This window comes from Takifugu rubripes, chromosome 20 (assembly GCF_901000725.2).
Source record: "Takifugu rubripes chromosome 20, fTakRub1.2, whole genome shotgun sequence".
In the NCBI taxonomy this organism is placed as follows: domain Eukaryota; kingdom Metazoa; phylum Chordata; class Actinopteri; order Tetraodontiformes; family Tetraodontidae; genus Takifugu; species Takifugu rubripes.
The window spans coordinates 17,918,803-17,937,393 of NC_042304.1; the positions used below are offsets into that span (position 1 = coordinate 17,918,803).

Below are 18,591 nucleotides of genomic sequence, written 5' to 3' on the forward strand. Positions count from 1 at the left end.
CATCTAAAAAGCTGGATTTCACCGTTGGCCCGTTGACCATAGGAGCATCAGGCAGGTCATCAGTGCAAGGGGCTGATGTACCTGGATGACCCCCTTGATGACCCCTGGATGGCCCCTGGATGACCCCCCCTGGATGACCCTCCTGGATGACCCCCTTGGATGGCCCCTGGATGACCCTCCTGGATGACCCCCCTGGATGACCCCCCCTGGATGACCCTCCTGGATGACCCCCTTGATGACCCCTGGATGGCCCCTGGATGACCCCCCCTGGATGACCCCCGGATGACCCCCTGGATGACCCCTGGTAAAGCAAGTACGTGTCCCAGTATAACCAGTTCCTGACCCAGTATAACCAGTACCTGTCCCAGTAAAGCCAGTTCCTGTCCCAGTATAACCAGTTCCCAGTATAACCAGTTCTTGTCCCAGTAAAGCCAGTACCTGTCCCAGTATAACCAGTACCTGTCCCAGTATAACCCGTTCCTACCCCAGTATAACCAGTACCTGTCCCAGTATAACCAGTTCCTGACCCAGTATAACCAGTTCTTGTCCCAGTATAACCAGTTCATTTCCCAGTATAACCAGTTATTGTCCCAGTATAACCAGTTATCGTCCCAGTATAACCAGTTATTGTCCCAGTATAACCAGTTCCTAACCCAGTATAACCAGTTCCTGGCGGATAAACGGAAAAGATCAAAAAGAAGAAGAAAACTAAATAATTCAAGCGGAGCTGAAGAACCAAAAGCTGCCAGAGGGCAAAAACATGGAAATGAACATCAGGCTGTGGTTACTGACAGGCTGGTCGCCATGGTGATGAGAAGATACAGCCTGGCCCCTCCCACCAGGATGACAGGGTTAGCATGGGACTGGCAGGAAGTTGCAGCCATTGCTAAAAGAACCCATGCATCATGATGTTAGCTGGAGAAGAGACACTGATTAGATCTGAACAGGAGGCGCTCTGGGGGGGGGGGGGGGGCATCCATAGACCATCACACAGGGCTGCAGCCTGTGGGGGGGGGGGGGCATCTATAGACCATCACACAGGGCTGCAGCCTGTGGGGGGGGGCATCCATAGACCATCACACAGGGCTGCAGCCTGTGGGGGCATCTATAGACCATCACACAGGGCTGCAGCCTGTGGGGGGTGGGCATCTGTGGGGGGGGGCATCCATAGACCATCACACAGGGCTGCAGCCTGTGGGGGGGGCATCTGTGGGGGGGGGGCATCCATAGACCATCACACAGGGCTGCAGCCTGTGGGGGGGGGGGGCATCCATAGACCATCACACAGGGCTGCAGCCTGTGGGGGGGGCATCTATAGACCATCACACAGGGCTGCAGCCTGTGGGGGGGGGCATCTGTGGGGGGTGGGGGCATCCATAGACCATCACACAGGGCTGCAGCCTGTGGGGGGTGGGCATCTGTGGGGGGGGGCATCCATAGACCATCACACAGGGCTGCAGCCTGTGGGGGGGGCATCTGTGGGGGGGGGGCATCCATAGACCATCACACAGGGCTGCAGCCTGTGGGTGGGGGCATCTATAGACCATCACACAGGGCTGCAGCCAGTGGGGGGGGGGGCATCCATAGACCATCACACAGGGCTGCAGCCTGTGGGGGGGGCATCTATAGACCATCACACAGGGCTGCAGCCAGTGGGGGGGGGGGGGGGGGGGCATCTATAGACCATCACACAGGGCTGCAGCCTGTGGGGGGGGCATCCATAGACCATCACACAGGGCTGCAGCCTGTGGGGGGGGCATCTGTGGGGGGTGGGGGCATCCATAGACCATCACACAGGGCTGCAGCCTGTGGGGGGGGGGCATCCATAGACCATCACACAGGGCTGCAGCCTGTGGGGGGGGGGCATCTATAGACCATCACACAGGGCTGCAGCCAGTGGGGGGGGGGGGCATCCATAGACCATCACACAGGGCTGCAGCCTGTGTGTGTGTGGGGGGGGGGGCAGCTGTTAGTGTTTCAGAACGTAAACAATGAGCTCATTCGCTCGGCTACAGAACACTGGAGAACATTGAAGAACATTTGTTTTGGAACAAGAAGCTTCATTCAAGGCCCACGATGAGGTAACGCTCACCGAACACTTGGTCCAAGCGTTACTTCACCAAGAGCAAGTGACCAAGGCCGTGTCCATGGAGACGTGCGCTCTGGGGTGGACACCTCGCCTCTCTGTTCTGTAGACCAGTCTGGGTTTGCTGGTTGCCAGGTGAACGGTACCTGCACAACGGTCCCGGTACAAGAGGGACAGGAACTGTGACGGGTGTCCACTCTGGTGTCCACGCTGGTGTCCACGCTGGTGTCCACGCATCACACATCCAGTAAGACCCTCCTGGACCACAAGTCATTTAGAAAGTTTCATAATGTCTTTAAAATGAAGGCAACTGTTCCAACGAATGTGCCTCCTTCTGAGGGGGAACATGTTGATCTGAGTTCCTCCTGGCTGACATGGACGTAGGTGATGTCCTCAATGTTGCTTCCTTTTCCACTCAAGGACGGTGAAAGGACCCTTCCTCCTCTCAGGATTTGTCATGTGATCCTGGGCTGCCGACGCGCTCCAACACACTCGAGGAGCAGGTGGCGTCCAGGCAGGAGCGGCGGCGAAAGGTTGCTGGGCGCCGTTCTCCTACCATCTGCTTCAACGAACAAGATCGTTTCAATGAAAATGTCGACGTCAAATATCGTGGATCTGACTTTGTAAGATGAGAGGCGCCACAAAGAGGACGTGTGTTTCAGAACATGAGCATCGTTTGTATCTGGAGGTTCTCCTCCATCAGGTTCCAGTAAATGTCTTTACATTACGCATGTAATCATCGTTTGAGGGACTTGCCCTGAAGACGTCCTCAGTCCAGGGATGGACAGAGGTCAAATCTGTTTTTAACAGCAGACATGTTGTCCCAGTTGAAGCGAACACCTGATACATCATGAATCACAGGTGGATCTCAACACGCAACACAAAGAACGGACAACAGTGAAAACGCTTGTGGCGTCCAATAAAAGGGGGATGTTAAAGAGGAGGAGGCAAAACGCTGTTTCCTCCTGAGGAGCTGAGAGCAGGAAGCATTTAAACATCAATGGCGTAACAACACACTTTGTACTTGTATCGTTGTGAGGACTTTGATAACATTTATTTCCCAACTCCTAACCCTAACTCTCCTAACCCTAACCCTCCTAACCCTAACCCTAACTCTCCTAACCCTAACCCTCCTAACCCTAACCCTCCTAACCCTAATCCTAACCCTCCTAACCCTAATCCTAACCCTCCTAACCCTAACCCTAACTCTCCTAACCCTAACCCTCCTAACCCTCCTAACCCTAACCCTAATCCTAACCCTCCTAACCCTAATCCTAACCTTAACCCTCCTAACCCCTAACTCCAACCCCTAGCTCCTAACTCTAACCCCTAACTCCTAACCCTAACTCCTAACCCTAACTCCTAACCCTCCTAACCCTAATCCTAACCCTCCTAACCCCTAACCCCTAACCCCTAACTCCTAACCCCTAACCCTCCTAACCCTAATCCTTACCCTCCTAACCCTAATCCTAACCCTCCTAACCCTAACTCCTAACCCCTAACCCTCCTAACCCTAATCCTAACCCTCCTAACCCCTAACTCCTAACCCCTAACCCCTTTTAACCCAATTTTAGGCCCTAAACCTAAAACCAAGTTTTAACCCTCAAACAGCGATTTGAAGATGTGAGGACCAGCAAAACGTCCTAAATTCACAAAAATGTCGTCATTTTGCTAGAAGAGTAGTTTGGTGCTCAATAAGTAGCAAGTACAGAGTTAGCATTAGGGTTAGTACACACAGACGCACACACACATGCACTAACACACACATTAGCTCGCCAACCATTATATTCATTTCTACATGGCAGCAGTCTGAATTTTGGGCCAGTCGGGCTTCCTATGGTGGCCCTGATCACATGATCAATGAACCAGAAGCGACCCCAGCGTATGGGAACAGGGTTAGGGTTAGGGTTAGGAGCGTATGGGAACAGGGTTAGGGTTAGGAGTTAGGAGCATATGGGAACAGGGTTAGGGTTAGGAGTTAGGAGCATATGGGAACAGGGTTAGGGTTAGGAGCGTATGGGAACAGGGTTAGGAGTTAGGAGCGTATGGGAACAGGGTTAGGGTTAGGAGCGTATGGGAACAGGGTTAGGAGTTAGGAGCGTATGGGAACAGGGTTAGGGTTAGGAGTTAGGAGCGTATGGGAACAGGGTTAGGGTTAGGAGCGTATGGGAACAGGGTTAGGAGTTAGGAGCGTATGGGAACAGGGTTAGGGTTAGGAGTTAGGAGCGTATGGGAACAGGGTTAGGAGTTAGGAGCGTATGGGAACAGGGTTAGGAGTTAGGAGCGTATGGGAACAGGGTTAGGGTTAGGAGTTAGGAGCGTATGGGAACAGGGTTAGGAGTTAGGAGTGTATGGGAACAGGGTTAGGGTTAGGAGTTAGGAGCGTATGGGAACAGGGTTAGGGTTAAGGTTAGGAGCGTATGGGAACAGGGTTAGGGTTAGGAGCGTATGGGAACAGGGTTAGGGTTAGGAGTGTATGGGAACAGGGTTAGGGTTAGGAGCGTATGGGAACAGGGTTAGGGTTAGGAGTTAGGAGTGTATGGGAACAGGGTTAGGGTTAAGGTTAGTAGCGTATGGGAACAGGGTTAGGGTTAGGAGTTAGGAGTGTATGGGAACAGGGTTAGGGTTAAGGTTAGTAGCGTATGGGAACAGGGTTAGGGTTAGGAGTTAGGAGTGTATGGGAACAGGGTTAGGGTTAAGGTTAGGAGCGTATGGGAACAGGGTTAGGGTTAGGAGCGTATGGGAACAGGGTTAGGGTTAGGAGTTAGGAGTGTATGGGAACAGGGTTAGGGTTAAGGTTAGGAGCGTATGGGAACAGGGTTAGGGTTAGGAGCGTATGGGAACAGGGTTAGGGTTAGGAGTTAGGAGTGTATGGGAACAGGGTTAGGGTTAAGGTTAGTAGCGTATGGGAACAGGGTTAGGGTTAGGAGCGTATGGGAACAGTGTCACGCTCTGAAGACACTTTAAAAAATTGATACAAACAAAATTGGCAAAGATTGCAACACCTGATGAAGGCAGCTAGAGTAACAAATGTGTGCTCCCCCTGCTGGTGGGTGTGGCCAGTGCATCATGTGAGGCCTAATGGCGTCAGAGCTAAACGTGAAGATGGAAGTAACCGTCAGGAGTGTGAAGTTCCCCTCAGAAAGGTTCAGAGAGAGCGAGAGATCTTTCCCAGACCAAACTGACTTGCTAATTTGATGACTACTCATGTCAACGAGACCAAGCCCCGCCCCCACCAAAGCCTGAGGGACTTGGTTTGAAGGTGAGCTGGGTTAGGGTTAGGTCAGAGGCAGCGTGGTGGCGCTGTGGTGCCGATGAGACGGTACTTTGGGCAAATCGTGCGGACTTTGCAGTTGGTATTTAAGCCCCTTCGTGCTGTGGGGCGATTACCTCGTTTGCTGTGCTGGTAATCTGAAAAGCAGCTTGGGGAGTTTTTAAAGACACAGCAGTCGCGGCGGTCGGTCCCGTCTCTCCTCCCACTGCCACCAGACCAGCTTGAGCTGGATCACAATGTTATCCAACACTCAGACTGAGCCTTCTGGATCGGTCCAACTCCAGCAATGATGCTCAGGTGGTCCAAAACAAGCGTGTGGCGTCGGTCACAATGACATCACGGCAGAATTGATGTGTTAGTCCGACTAAAACTGGATCATATCAACAGACCAACCAGACTGAAATGGAAGCTTGAAAAGTGGAGTCCGCACAAGTTGCATCTAGACCCTCTCCAGAATCCCAGGGCCTGGCCTGGCTCTGCACGGGAAAAGGGGGAATAAATTGTAAACACAACAGTTGTCCGAGTTTTACTGGGATGGAGATGATAAATGAACTGGTCATACTGGAACAGGATAGATAATTCCTTTGTGACTGCTGTATATGTTTCAGTGAAATCTCTCTCATTGTGTGTGTGTGTGTGTGTGTGTGTGTGAGTGTGTGTGCGTGTGTGTGTGTGTGTGCGAGTGTGTGTGTGTGTGTGTGTGTAGGAGGGAGATGGCGCGTACTCTAATATGCTGAGAAAGGGGAGAAGAAGAGATGGGATGGGAGAGACTCTGGTCCTGCACGCAAAGAGCGACTGCAATCAGGTCAGATTCCATGAAGCTTCCGGGTGGGAGGAGGGAGTGGGAGGGCGGAAGCTCCAGGGTCACTCGGATGGTGATGGAACAGGAGGGGAAGCCTCATCCCCTCACAAAGCTACTAGCAGTTAGCATCACATGAGCAACAAAGAGGGTAATAATCCTGATCAGCACTTGGTGACGTCCTGTTGATTTAGACAGGAATCTGCCCTCTAGGCCGTCCACGCGTGTGTGAAGGATTGTGGGTAACTGCAGGGTGTCGTCTACTTTTAGCGTCACACATTAAGTGTCACATTTCCTGCACTTCAGGCCCTGAAAAAGTCCAGCTTGAGAACAGGTAACAGCAGCCAGGTCGCAGCTAATGAAGAGGCTAGCATGTGGAAACTGGACCTCCGCACCTTCAGCTTCCATGGAAAATTTTCCTAAAAGCTCCGGTGTGCAGGAAGTTCGGAATATGTCAACATCTGAAACTATCTGAAAACAGTGGATTTTAGTTTGGTTTCAAGCTGTTCAATTATTAATACTATTGATTTGTAGGATCAATACTCCTGGTCCCACCAGCAGCTTTGGTGGTAGCCGTCTGAAGGCTAACGCCTTCTTCAGGTCTCTTATTGATTTCATTGAGAATTTGTATTGATCTAGAATTATCAGTGATTAAGTCTGCGTCAATTTTATTCATTTGGATTTTTCAGGCCAGGCTCAGGACCTGATGTGGAATGATCCTGTGAATGGGGCCACTACGTTACCATAGCGACCAGGCCGCCACCTCTACCCTGACGCTAACCTGAAAACTCTGACTTAAGACTTCACTGACACTTTACTCTGAGTTCAAAGTTCAACGTGTGGAAGAACTGGACTGGAAAACTCATCTAGCCATGGTGTGTGTGTGTGTGTGTGTGTGTGTGTGTGTGTGTGTGTGTGTGTTTCTGATAACTTCACCTCTAATACTCAGCTGGGGACTTGATGCGGGGGCGACTGATGTGTCTCTGTGAGAGCGTAAAGACTGGGTGGAGAACGGTTTCACAATGTTGGCCGAAGGTCAAAGTCCATCAGAGAGTCGGGGCAGGATTGAGCTCACTGCAGAGTGAACTGGTCACAGTGGGGTTAACTAGCTCCCAGGAGGTTCGGCGCGGTGCATTTAGCTGTAAACATGCTGAAAACAGTAGCAAACATCTCATACTAACATCATGCGGCTTCATTCACAAGCTAACCCTGTAAGGATCAAACCGCCAGCAGGGCGGAGCCGCCACAGGAAGCCGCCGTGGTGTTGAAACCAGAAGCTGGTTTGCAGTCTGCAGGCTTGTTGTGGCTGCTGGCGGTCACCTCGCCCTGACTGTACCCAGAAAACAGGAAGTGGCAGCTGGTCATGTGACACTGGATGGCTTCATTAGTTAGCCATGTGCACATTAGCCCCGTTTACATTGAGAAAGAAAACTGCCGTGGTCACGGCCGGGCGGCGGTTAGCAGCTGCTTTAAAGCTTTGCTTTTTGTAAATACGGTAGCGGAAGATGTTGCGGTTGTGCAAACTATCCAGCGAGCACTTCTAACGGGCGGGAGCGCTCACTGATCCACGTAGTCCGGTCTTCACCTTTAAGTGGTGTGAAGATGAGCGACACGTGCGCAGCAGCGTGCGCAGCAGCGTGCGCAGCAGCGTGCGCAGCAGCGTGCGCAGCAGCGTGCGCAGCAGCGTGCGCAGCGGCACTCATGGCGTTGAGAGCAGAGACCGAGCGTGAGAACGCTCAGCCAGTGTCAGCTGAAACTTTCATTATTGATCGCAGCAGGAAGTGAAATCTGATGTTTCACGGCTCTTCCTGAGCTTTGAGAAGGAAACGGTGGGGGAGGAAGCAGCTGAAGATAATCGGAAAGGTGGACAGAGACAAAACATGGCAGCACACCCTTCAGTCCAGAAGGGTTAGGGTCTCTGGGTTAGGGTTGGGGTCTCTGGGTTAGGGTTGGGGTCTCTGGGTTAGGGTTAGGGTTGGGGGTCTCTGGGTTAGGGTTGGGGTCTCTGGGTTAGGGTTAGGGTTGGGGGTCTCTGGGTTAGGGTTGGGGTCTCTAGGTTAGGGTTGGGGTCTCTGGGTTAGGGTTGGGGTTGGGGGTCTCTGGGTTAGGGTTGGGGTCTCTGGGTTAGGGTTGGGGTCTCTGGGTTAGGGTTAGGGTTGGGGGTCTCTGGGTTAGGGTTGAGGTCTCTGGGTTAGGGTTAGGGTTGGGGTCTCTGGGTTAGGGTTAGGGTCTCCTGGTTAGGGTTAGGGTCTCTGGGTTAGGGTTAGGGTCTCTGGGTTAGGGTTGGGGTCTCTGGGTTAGGGTTGGGGTCTCTGGGTTAGGGTTAGGGTTGGGGTCTCTGGGTTAGGGTTGGGGTCTCTGGGTTAGGGTTAGGGTTGGGGTCTCTGGGTTAGGGTTAGGGTCGGGGTCTCTGGGTTAGGGTTAGGGTTGGGGGTCTCTGGGTTAGGGTTAGGGGTCTCTGGGTTAGGGTTGGGGTCTCTAGGTTAGGGTTGGGGTCTCTGGGTTAGGGTTAGGGTTGGGGGTCTCTGGGTTAGGGTTGGGGTCTCTGGGTTAGGGTTAGGGTCTCTGGGTTAGGGTCGGGGTCTCTGCATTTAGATGTGTGGAAAACAACCGGAGAAGCTGGAGGCAACATTTATACAACTTATTCCCAAATTCAGAAAATGAGTTAAAGTTCAGACAAAAAAAACATGTCATCTGTGTGTGAGAGATCGAGATCCACAACTCAAACCCACCACAGAAAGGGTGACAATGGTGGACCAACCAATCAACACAACCTCCACAACCACAACCACAAAAACAACATGAGCCCCCTTTCAGCCAATATCTCCTAGAGTTCATCTACTTGGCACTAATCCGGGTGGTTTTTCCTACGTTTCCAGTGCAGGACTTCCCGGTAAATACTGGGGCAGGAACCTTACAGGAACTGTTGGTCTGGCTTGGCCTTTTCTCCATTGCAGGGTCGGAACCCTAGATGACGTCACAAGTTTCAGTGCCGCGTTCCTATTGCACAACAGTTTAAACAAATAAAAGAACATCGAGGAAGGAGGGTAACATGGAAGGAACTGAGGTGTGATATCCAACCAGAAGATGATTTCCTACCGCTCTTCAGACCTGGAAAATGACACTGATTTTCCTTCAGTGGAAAAGCGCCTAATGTTCTGGAACATATATTGAAAGCAGGCTGATGAGGCGTGGGGGAGGGGAAGTGCGCTCACAGCCTCGTTAATACCCCACGTCTGCGTGGCTTACGTAGGGTCAGATGTTGCATCATCTCAGACCACTGCAGAGATGCAGAACACAGACCCTACACGTGAGTGGTTGCTTTACCAAACGACATCATTTCCGGTTGTTGCTTCTCCAACTTTTCTTCATATTGTATCACAAAATTGTTCCGACCACTTAAAGTAAAAACGAGGCCTCTGCGCCATTAGAGCGACACCACAAAAGGAATATCTCCTGCTTTGGTGACCAACCCTTGATAGTGTGTTTTCTTGGCTGTTTCCAACAGATCAGAAGGTTTCTGGTGACTGGTTGTAAATGGAGCAGCAATCAATGTTTCCCTTTTTTAGGGTTAGGGTTAGGGTTAGGGTTAGGGTTAGGGTTAACCCTTTTTGCTAATTTGGAGCCAAATTTGGGGATTTTCCCAGAGAAGCAGACTGCTGAGGAATCGATGAGCAGCCCAAACATGTTCACGGTGCCGAGTACATTTAGCATTTACCGGAACCAGCTCAGGGATTTCGAGTCCTGAGCGCAGCAAACACACTCAGAAGGAGCCTGGAGCATCGCCTCCCGGATTAGGGTTTGGATTGATTCACCTTATGGTGAAGCTTTTAGAAAGGAAGAAGGAAAACCAAATTTGCAGCTGCAGAAAAACTTAAAGAATGCTTGTGACTGGAAGAGAGGAATACTGCAAGTGTGTTCCACCAATCAGCATTTTTCAGCTCAGCTTGGCCCCCCCAAGATATCTGAAATGAACCCCAATAGGAAAGAAGGTTTGGCGTTTAAGGAAAGTCTTTCTCCAGGTACTTTCTATGGAAAGGGTTAGGGTTAAGGTTAGCTCAGGACCCAGAGTTAGGGTTAGGGTTAGCTCAGGACCCAGGGTTAGGGTTAGCTCAGGACCCAGGGTTAGGGTTAGCTCAGGACCCAGGGTTAGGGTTAGCTCAGGACCCAGGGTTAGGGTTAGCTCAGGACCCAGGGTTAGGGTTAGCTCAGGACCCAGGGTTAGGGTTAGCTCAGGACCCAGGGTTAGGGTTAGGGTTAGCTCAGCAATGAGAAGCTGCAGCTTGTTCATGACAGTCTCCTTCCATGACAGCCTGAGGTGACAGTTGCCATCAGCAGGAGGGTCCCCCCACATGAGCCTGGTCCTGCTCAAGGTTTCTTCCTGTTAAAGGGGTTTTTCCTGCCACTGTTGCTTGTTGGGGGTCAGGCCCTGGGATTCTGGAAAGCGCCTTGAAACAAGTCTGATTGTAACAGACGCTGTATAAATAAAGATTGGCTGATGATTGATTGAGTCGCCATCGTTGGGAGGTTCAACACTTCCGCTAACACTGTTGCTGTCTTGAGTTGTAAAACATGAGGGAAGAACTTGCAGCATCTGTAAATGCAAAACTCCACCAAGAACACAGTGAACATCCTGAATGCAACAGCATTCAACTTTCAATCCTTATGGAATGGGGGCAGGGACTAGTTTGAGCTAATCTCTACGTACACTACCAGAGCCGTTCATTCATCGATGAGACAATCGCATAGCAAAGCCTCAGAAATCACGTAATGCCATCAATGTCAAGGTGAACTGAGCAGGAGTCACACCCTCTTCTGTGTGTGTGTGTGTGTGTGTGTGTGTGTGTGTGTGTGTGTGTGTGTGTGTGTGTGTGCGCGCGCCTGTGTGTTTCTCGTGGGATGTGTTTGCTCACACGTGATTGGCTGGTACTCCTAACAGATGTGAGGGGAGGGTGGGGTCACCTCTTTATGCAGAAGGTTAGGAGGTAAAGGTCACGTGTCTGTGTGTGTCTGTGTGTGTGTCTGTGTGTGTGCGTGTGTGTGTGTTAAAGGGGGTTTCCTGGGCTGACACAGCACAAATGAAGCCTCAGCCCGAAATTTTGTTTGACAATGAAAGGTTCTCATACCCTCTAACCAAACGCACTCTTGGGTTTAGCTTTAAAAGCTAACATTTGAACTGCTAACATGTTGTCATGATATCATTCTGCTGGAACAATGTGCTGATCTTCTTTAACAAAACAAATGAGAATCAAATGTATTTAGAGCCCAAACCCACAAACGTTCTTTGCTTTACAATCTGCACAGTTTTGAGAGCCTCTGTTTACAGCCGACCGTTTCCCGGCAGAAGACCGGATCAATAATCTAGCAGATAGCCGAGTTTTGGAGACGGACACCCTGGTGGTGTCTCGATCAATACATCCATCCATATGCAGATGGAGGAGAAGGGTGGCCACCCACACCCACTCTAATCACAAGGTTTGCATAAAAGTGCATAAAAATCCAGGCGGGAGGACAGGAAGTGACGATACCTTGATCAAGGCGGTGCTCATGTGTGACCATGAATATTTTAAAGGGTACCTCATTAAATAAACAGGCTGACATCACTGCCACGCTCACCCATCATCAATAATGTACCACCTGACACAGCGGCGTTCGCTTCATCGCAGCATTTCACATCCAGAAGAACCACAACTCCTGGAAAGACCTCACAGCAAAACAATGCACCATGACAGAAACTTTGGGTAGGATCATCCCAACCCTGACCCTAACCCTAACTTTGGGTAGGATCATCCTAACCCTAACCCTAACTTTGGGTAGGATCATCCTAACCCTAACCCTAACTTTGGGTAGGATCATCCCAACCCTGACCCTAACCCTAACTTTGGGTAGGATCACCCTGACCCTGACCCTAACCCTAACCCTAACTTTGGGTAGGATCACCCTGACCCTGACCCTAACCCTAACTTTGGGTAGGATCACCCTGACCCTGACCCTAACCCTAACCCTAACTTTGGGTAGGATCACCCTGACCCTGACCCTAACCCTAACTTTGGGTAGGATCACCCTGACCCTGACCCTAACCCTAACTTTGGGTAGGATCATCCTAACCCTGACCCTAACCCTAACTTTGGGTAGGATCATCCTAACCCTGACCCTAACCCTAACTTTGGGTAGGATCACCCTGACCCTGACCCTAACCCTAACTTTGGGTAGGATCATCCTAACCCTGACCCTAACCCTAACTTTGGGTAGGATCATCCTAACCCTAACCCTAACTTTGGGTAGGATCATCCCAACCCTGACCCTAACCCTAACTTTGGGTAGGATCACCCTGACCCTGACCCTAACCCTAACTTTGGGTAGGATCACCCTGACCCTGACCCTAACCCTAACTTTGGGTAGGATCATCCTAACCCTGACCCTAACCCTAACTTTGGGTAGGATCACCCTGACCCTGACCCTGACCCTAACCCTAACTTTGGGTAGGATCACCCTGACCCTGACCCTAACCCTAACCCTAACTTTGGGTAGGATCATCCTAACCCTGACCCTAACCCTAACTTTGGGTAGGATCATCCTGACCCTGACCCTAAGAAGAACCAGGAGATTGGTCAAAACCAGAGATGGGCTCCACAAAAGGTTAGATCACGCAGCTTTGCTAAAAGCCTGCTAACATTATGGATTGTTATTTGAAGTCTGGAATCTGATCCAGGCTCTTGCCAAAACGAATGTCTAATTTAATAGCTGATTAATTTATCAATTATTAAAACGATTAGTCAACTAATCGGATTATGAAGTTTGCAGTTACTCGGTGTCAGCTTTCAAATTCATCTTGAGGTTGGTTAAACATGCACTAGCCAACAATAAAGACATTAAGATGAAATTATTATTTTTTTAAATCATTCTTGGTAAAATGTTGCTTATTTTAGCATTACTTTAAATTGTTTTAGCTTTTCTCTCACTTTTTGTGTCATTTCTAAAAATCTATTTTACTTTTATGTAGTTACTATTGTCTATCGTAATCTTGCATTTTCTAGGACCGTATGCATTTGGTTTGGAAAAGATTCTGCTCAGATAAAATTACTCTCTACAATCCTGCACAGTAGACAGAATTGAGCTAATGGCTAAAATGCTAAGACTCCTAGCTAATACTCGACAGGGTTGAGTTTGAAATGTTTGCACATTTCTGACACACAAGTTGGAAATTGCTCATGTTAACTTTTTGTTTTGTGTTAAAAATTGATGGTCCCCGACTCTGATGCAGCCTGAAGCCACCAGGTCAGGAATCTCAGGTGGGATCACAAAGTCACTTCGTTATCAACAGCAACAAGATCAGTTCCAACATCTTTGTTCATCAATCGGGAAATTCCAACAGCTGCTACAGCGTGGACCCTGTCCTCTGTCCTCTGGATCCTGGACCATGTCCTCTGTACCCTGTCCTCTGGACCCTGTCCCCTCTCCTCTGGACCGCTCTGGACCCTTTCCTCTGAACTCTGGACCCTGTCCCCTCTCCTCTGGACCCTTTCCTCTGAACTCTGGACCCTTTCCTCTGGACCCTGTCCCCTCTCCTCTGGACCCTGTCCCCTGGACCCTGCCCCCTGTCCTCTGGACCCTGTCCCCTCTCCTCTGGACCCTTTCCTCTGAACCCTGGACCCTGTCCCCTCTCCTCTGGACCGCTCTGGACCCTTTCCTCTGAACTCTGGACCCTGTCCCCTCTCCTCTGGACCCTTTCCTCTGGACTCTGGACCCTGTCCCGTCAGTAGTAGCTCAGTCTGTTGGGGACTGGGCTGAGGCATGGAGGGTTCTTGGTTCAAGCCCTGGTGCTGATAAAACATGGAAGCTGTTCTGGTAGTACAGGGAGGTGCCAGAATACCTTCAGAGCTCTACCGAGGTACCCTTGAGCAACCCCCATACTCACAGAGGGCCCTGCATTGAGCTGGCCACTCACCTCGGAGTGGACCCTGCCTTCGCCCATATGCGAGAAGAGAACTAAAGGAAACATCTGAGTTGATCATTTTCAACGGCTGCCACAGCTTTCTCAGGTAATTGAAGCAACAAAAGAGCGTGAAGGTGCAAAGAGCTGCAGAAATATTCTGCCAGCAGCCACTGTTAGGTTAGCATGCGGCGTCCTGCATCAGAAACAGGACATGGGCTCATATTCCCTCAGGGAGGTCACTTCCTCTGAGCTCCCCCTGAAACAAGCAGGCCCTTCAGCTGGAAGCAGCATATCCTGATCAGGGAGCGGGGGGAGGTGCTCCACACCTTTTTAGACTTTGTTTTTCTTGACCGATATTTCCCTTCCAGGGTCATGGGGAGGGTGCTGGAGCCGATCCGGACTGCACGTGGGTGAAGGCAGGAAACCGCAGCTTTCACAGCCGACTCCTGCAGCAAGAACTCTCCATCCACGACACCCAAACAACCAGAACATGTCAGATGTTCACTGGCGTGATACATGAGAAGCCTTTTTACTCACAGACTCACTCTGGATGAACGATCTGGGAGGAGAGGGTTAGGGTTAGGGTCAGTTAGCAATGTGGCAGCACCACGTCCAGAGTCTGTCAGACCACCACTGACACTTCTCCAGCCTCCTCATTGATATTCAGCCAGCTGCCTGTTTCCTCCAGCGAGCGACAGACAGACTAACTGAAAAGTGCTGACAAACTAGTGTTCCTGAGCTCCAGCGTCTCCTCATTAGCGCTTCTTAAACAGGCCCCTTGAGTGGGCCCAAAGGAGGAGAAGATGAAAAGGAGAGACAGATAAGCCTCGGGATGAACACTGGTGCCCTGCTGGTACTTTGAAAAACAGGAGAGGCCCTGAAAAATGAAGGGTCCTCAAAGTGTTCCTATTTAATCCAGAACAATAATGTGTACCAGAAGTGTGCCTTCAGAACAGCTTCAGAACCGCCGAGGGTCCATCAGAGGAGACCAACCCTTCTGGAGGACATGGGTGCCCTTTGTTGTATGTTCCCACCACCATTCTGAACCTGCTTCATCAACTCCATTCATGTGGAACAGTTCATGCAAATGGCTGCACTGCCCCCCACCCACTGTTGGTGAGGTGTGTGTGTGTGTGTGTGTTGGGGGGGGGGGGGGGGGGTGAAGAGGAACAGGAGGAGAAACTCACCCTGGATGCAGCTCTTCTCTTGTACTTGTTGGTAAAGTCGAACCTTTCCTTGATCTCTTCAAGGACCTGCTCCAGGCGAGCTTTCTCCTCTTCCCCAGTGTGATCCTGACCCAGGAGCAGGTACGCCCTCCAGTTGGCCGAGTCGAAGCCCCAGTGACAAGTCCGGTTCTCTTGCGCCTTGTGGCTGTGCACCACGAACTTGTCCGTCGGGTACATGAGTCTACAGTCCAGGCACTGGACGCACGCCGCGTCGGGGCTGGTGTAGAGCTCTGGAACGAACAAGCCTTTGCACTTTCCGAAGCACTCGTGGTAGACCCTGAAGCTCCTGTCGGTGCGCTCCAGCTCCAGATCTCCTGCGCTCAGCTCCTTCTTACAGCGTGGGGGGTATGCGCCTCCATAGATCAGGGCGTTGCAGAGCCGTTCGGCGTCCGTCCTGGTGATGAGGCCACATGATGGCGCAGAGAACGGCAGGATCCCCATGACTTTGAGGATCTCCAGCTGATCCGCCGTGCACCGGGAGCAGTAGATGTGCAGCTCATCGCACACCGAGTTGATCTGCTGGAGGGAGAAGTCCCGCAGAACCGTGTTGAGGATCTGCGGCAGACACAGCCGCTTCTCCCCGCCGACCACGAAGCAGGAGATGGTCTCGCCTTCCAGCACAGTCTCGCAGCGCTCCGTGGAGCGGTCGGACGGGATGAGGAGCGGGCCCGCCATCACCGGCGGCGGCAGGCGGAGGACCGGCTCGGGCTCCTTGGCGTCCTTCTTAAAGAGGAGCTCATGCTGCCACCGCGCAGAGAACGCGGCCGGTCCGCCCAGAGAATTCATGGAGCTGAGGTGGAACTGCTTCAGAGTTTGTTGCAGTCCCGGATGAGGCTGGAAGCTCTGCCGACTTACAGTCTCCATGTTTTTCCTGCAACTTTACGAGCGTAAATCCCCCCAGTCGGTGTATCGGTGCCCCCCCGGAGCCGGTAGATCCACTGAGTCCCACGGTTGTTCTGACGGACCACGCGCGTCATCAAAGATACAGTTAATAAGTCCAGTTTGCACTTTTTTAGTCCAGTTAGCGCGGACACAACCGCGGCAACGCGCTCCCTGAAGCGGCGCGCACGTTCGACATGTCTGAAGAAAGACGCTCTCTGAATGTCCCGAACCGAAAAAAGTTCCGAACCGAAAATGTCGAGGAGAAAGTGAAAGAACTACGGAACCGCGACTCGACCCCGAAGCCAGATTCCAGCTTTTTTTGTCCTCCGCGGAGCAGCGCAGAACCCGCAGCGTGTGCGCCCCCGCAGCTCCGCCAGCAGTCTGACTCTCTCAGCCGCTGGTACGCGCTCGAGTGCGCGCACCCCTCCCTGTGTGTGTGTCTGTCTCAGTCATTGAATCCGAGCCAGGAATGTGAGTGATTCTGCAGGCTCTTCCAGGAACCCCCCCGACGCCTATGGAAGGAAGGGGGAGGAGAGGAGAGGAGTGCTGCGTTCAGGACCGGGCGGAAAACACCTCCGGGCCGGCACTTGTTGAGAAAGAGCGACTGTTGGCCGCGGCGCTGTGACTCACTCACGCGGTATTTGATGGCAAATTGCTCTTTTTTAAAAAATAAATAAAATTGTTCTCTGTCGATAGTCTGGAACGTTAGTGGCTGCACAGGACGACCATCAAGAACTTGATGAGTGACAGCTCAAGTAAGCTACAGTCGAGGAGGAATGTTCTGTTGAGTAGTGGCGTGAATTACAGCCACCGGCGCATCTGCAGCATGGAAATATCACTGGATGATTCCCGTTTCCCACCGTTCCTGTGGTTCCTGAACGCATCAGAGGCCTGGTCTGTGTTTGGATGCGGAGGAGAACATGATGCTTTTGGCTGCTGTTTGTGAGAGTATTTAAATTTGAAAAGCACACATAAATGGTCACACTTGACACCGGTTTGTGTATTTCCATCAGCCTGAATCTGCAATAGTTTGTTCGTGCAGGATGTTCACAGACAAAGTTTCTGGGTAATGCAGCGGGTAATGTTGCTAGAAATCATATTTACCAAGTAAATTATGTTACATTAAATGTTTTTCAGCCCCAACATTGTTGGACTTTGCAAATAAACTAAACAAATATTTTAGACCTTTAAATCCCCGGCAGCGTCTCACTGATGAACACTACTTTAGCGCCCCCTAGGTGATCCGGAGCATAACTGCAACGCTCCAAAGAACATTCCCTCGCACAGATATCCCAGGTTTATGTCGAATCACCTGGACAGGTGACATATGTCATACACGGGAATGATGAGCAGCAGCTTCTCTCATGATACACGTGTTCGGACTGAACGTTATTAAGATTAAGATTAAGATTAAGATGAACTTTATTCATCCCCGTGGGGAAATTGAATTATCTACTGCTAGTGAAGATCTCAGAAGATGTTGGGATATTTGAATATGACAGCAACTTCTGGCGAGAGCCCCAGAACCACTCCTCGGTCACTATCCACATATATGGAATGAGAATAAAAGCAACTCCTTTCAGTGCAGACATGTTCATAAAATACTACAACATAAAAAATAGGGCAAAAGGCAGCGGGTTAGGTGCACAGTTCCCGGCACTATATACATGATGTTATGTCCAGTGTAGGTTATTGCACCAGAGGCCAAGTCCGTGTATGTGTGCACATGATTAAAGGATATCGCACAGTATTATTAAGAAAATGAATTATTTCACAGCATATGGGTAAAACAAATTCCAGGTTTGGAAGCCTGGGCTCTGACGACAGTGCATGTGCGAGGTCAGAGAGGTCATGGCTTTTCTGGAGTCTGTTCGTCTGTGTCTGTGATAGCAACCAGTTCAAAGGTCAACCAGTTCAAAGTGGCCTGTATCAATGTTCACGTGTGATATGCACAAACATCATCAATGGATCTATCACCAGCACAGTTTTAGGATCTCATGGAATAAAGTCCTGGTGGTACCAATTTTTTTGCCTCCCTAGCAAAGTCTATGCCAGAGTACTGGAGAGGAGGATTCAGCCAGTCGTCGAACCCCAGGTTGAGGAGGAACACTGTGGTTAGGGTTGTGGTTTTCGTCCTGGCCGTGGAACACTGGACCAACTCTATCGCCTCTGCAGGGTACTTGAGGCCCTCTGTTAATGGTCGTCTGATCTCTGTACCATCGGAGCAGGACCATCAATACATGAGCCTGGTCCTGCTCCAGGTTTCTTCCTTTTAAAGGGGAGTTTTTCCTGCCACTGTTGCATGTTGGGGGTCAGGCCCTGGGATTCTGGAAAGGGCCTAGAAACTGTGATTGTAACAGATGATTATATAAATAAAGATTGATTGAT

General features: G+C 50.9%; 1 protein-coding gene across 5 annotated transcripts in view; it reads right to left on the minus strand.

The window, feature by feature from the left end:
• Positions 1-16,673, minus strand: part of skia (v-ski avian sarcoma viral oncogene homolog a) — a 28,678-nt gene extending 12,005 nt beyond the window's left edge. For 4 of the 5 annotated variants that reach the window (XM_029827700.1, XM_029827701.1, XM_029827702.1 and 1 more), the window contains exon 1: positions 15,283-16,672. In XM_029827700.1, coding sequence (XP_029683560.1) covers positions 15,283-16,185 — 903 coding nt within the window. In that variant the 5' untranslated portion in view covers positions 16,186-16,672. Of the gene's footprint in view, positions 1-15,282 lie in introns of all 5 variants that reach the window. The other variant, XM_029827699.1, reaches the window with a different exon arrangement.
• Between the last annotated feature and the right edge of the window lie 1,918 nt (positions 16,674-18,591).